Here is a 2,427-nt window from a genome sequence, read left to right on the forward strand (position 1 = left end):
GTAGTAGTAGTAGTAGTAGTAGTAGTAGTAGTAGTAGTAGTAGTAGTAGTAGTAGTAGTAATAGTAGTAGTAGCAGTAGTAATAGTAGTAGTAGTTTATATAAATTATTATTATTCTAGAAATGTTTAGAGCGCCTAGTCCCTAAATACTATACAACAATCCCACATTGACAAATGGACGTAAATGTTCCGACGTAAAGCTTCTCTAAAGTGGATATCAAGCAGTCAAACAAACCATCTGGAATGCAGCGATCTGGAAGAGAGAACATTCAATAAATCTCATTTTAGATTTTGAATATTTATGATTTATTGCGTGGGTAGATGCAACCTTGTCACTATCAGATCTCGAACTTTGATGGCAAAAATGAGAATCATCAATTAGCATTTTCAGTTTTAGCAGCACAGCAATCAATAGTTTAGTTTTAGTAAGCGTTTTGCAGTAAAATTAGGTCATATAAGAGCAGTAGTTTTGAAGTGCTTCAAGAGAGTAACGTACACAAAAAAGAAGGAGGAGAAATAAAACCGATAAATGTTTGACAGGAAAGAAGGACGAGTAAACCATACCTGAGCACCTGCCAACCACCTACCAAGAATAAATAGATTATAGCATATCGGGATAGGCTGCATTGTCTGTTGAAGAGAGGTTGGATATGGCGCGCTGAAGCCTTCAACGTCAATACTGTGTAGACGGCATGCTACAAGAAATGTATACCACTCATATTATTGTCAAGAAGACGTGCTCTGTAAATTAGCAATAGAGTGAGATGAGCTCTGTAGTTTTAGTAACTGTTTTATGGCACTTGCAACAAAATAAGGTCATAATTTTAGTGCCGAAGATAAGAGGTGATACAAGAGAGTAACAAATACGAGACGACAGATTTTTTATAGGAAAGAAGGAGCAAACACAACCAGAGCACCCGCCAACCACCCATCTTGAGATGAGCTCTAAAAGCGACATGTAAAGAGGGGTTTGCCATGAAATGGAATCTGCTCTAGCGGCTCCATTTTGATAGAAACTTGCGTCTGTATCACATAAAAAGTTAATGTGCAAAGCAGTTGTGAAATAGAAATGGAATCGACAAAGAATGTACACCATAGAACAAAAACAAGTCATAAATTAAATGTCCTTGAAAGGCAAACAAAATAATATGTAACCTCATTGTTGTGCTCTTGAATCTTTTATGCTCTGTTTATCTCTAATCGTTACTGTTTTCTGAAGGCATTGATTCGTAAGATATAGGTTTTATTTTTCTTCAGGAAACTAGTTAAGAGTTGCAAAAGTCTAAAGGACGGGCAGAGCTAAATGGATGAAGAGCTTTGAAAACCCAGACCGCCTACGTTTAGGAATATCAACTAGATGATTAATTTGAACGAGCTTCGACTACACAGTTGTCCAGTGTGACGCCAGCAAAGCTCATCGCGAGCTATTGGTGTTGTATTCCTTTCCTCTGCATCATACTGCATGTTTCAGTTTACCAATGATCACGGCTCAACAGCTTACTCAAGAACAACCAACCAAAAATTTTAATTTTGATTCTGCGGGTTTCACTTTCTTTACCAAACCATTTTTTTCAGGGCAGATGTCTTTACGACTCAATTTAAATTAATTAAGAGGCGGACATTCTACTCTGCCTGTCAGGACTAGTATTGCCGGCATTGAGACGGATACAGCGTTTCGTTGGGAAAAACAAGATACGTCTTGCTAACAATTCTACCGATATGGGAATTGAAGCCGGATCTTACGCTTGACACACGAAGCGCATTACTGCGACACTACAGAGGCTCGTAAAAGATTCTTTCAGATAAAGTAAAATACAAATAGATAGATAGATAGATAGATAGATAGATTGATAGATAGATAGATAGATAGATAGATAGATAGATAGATAGATAGATAGATAGATGGGTTAAACAATGACGTCATAATAATGATTTTTTTTTAAATTTAGAGAGTAAAGGCGCACTTCCTACTTTTGCGGGTTTGTTTTAAATCTGTATTCTGCCACTTCGAAATGGCGTCTTCTTTAGCGGTGAGACAGAAGTTTATCAAAAACTAGATCTAGATATAGACTCTAGATCCTCTTCATAAGTGATTTTATTTGAGTATGTAGATATTGAGATGTTCGCCCGTTAAGATTCATAATATAGATCTAGATCTAGTCTAGTCTAGATCTACTCATACCGTTTCCTGTATTTTTCTTTTCGAAAACTTCACAACAATTATGTTTTAGTTTTAGTTTTGAGAATTTGTTCTAAATCTACGTGGTGGCTCTAACATTGTTTAATCTATCTACATCTAGATTTGTAGATCTAGAAATCTAGATCTATCTGTAGTCTTGCCCCATAGGCTTGTACTATGGACAGACAGACAGACAGACAGACAGACAGACAGACAGACAGACAGACAGACAGACAGACAGACACATCC

General features: G+C 36.8%; 1 protein-coding gene across 1 annotated transcript in view; it reads left to right on the top strand.

Moving 5' to 3' along the window:
- Positions 1-1,963: 1,963 nt before the first annotated feature.
- LOC106013686 overlaps positions 1,964-2,427 on the top strand; it is a gene marked incomplete in the record, with an annotated part of 7,782 nt that continues 7,318 nt past the window's right edge. Inside the window, 1 exon segment of the mRNA XM_013090075.1 lies at positions 1,964-2,029. Coding sequence (XP_012945529.1) covers positions 2,012-2,029 — 18 coding nt within the window.

The sequence above is a fragment of the Aplysia californica genome, unplaced genomic scaffold (assembly GCF_000002075.1).
Source record: "Aplysia californica isolate F4 #8 unplaced genomic scaffold, AplCal3.0 scaffold01133, whole genome shotgun sequence".
Taxonomy (NCBI): domain Eukaryota; kingdom Metazoa; phylum Mollusca; class Gastropoda; order Aplysiida; family Aplysiidae; genus Aplysia; species Aplysia californica.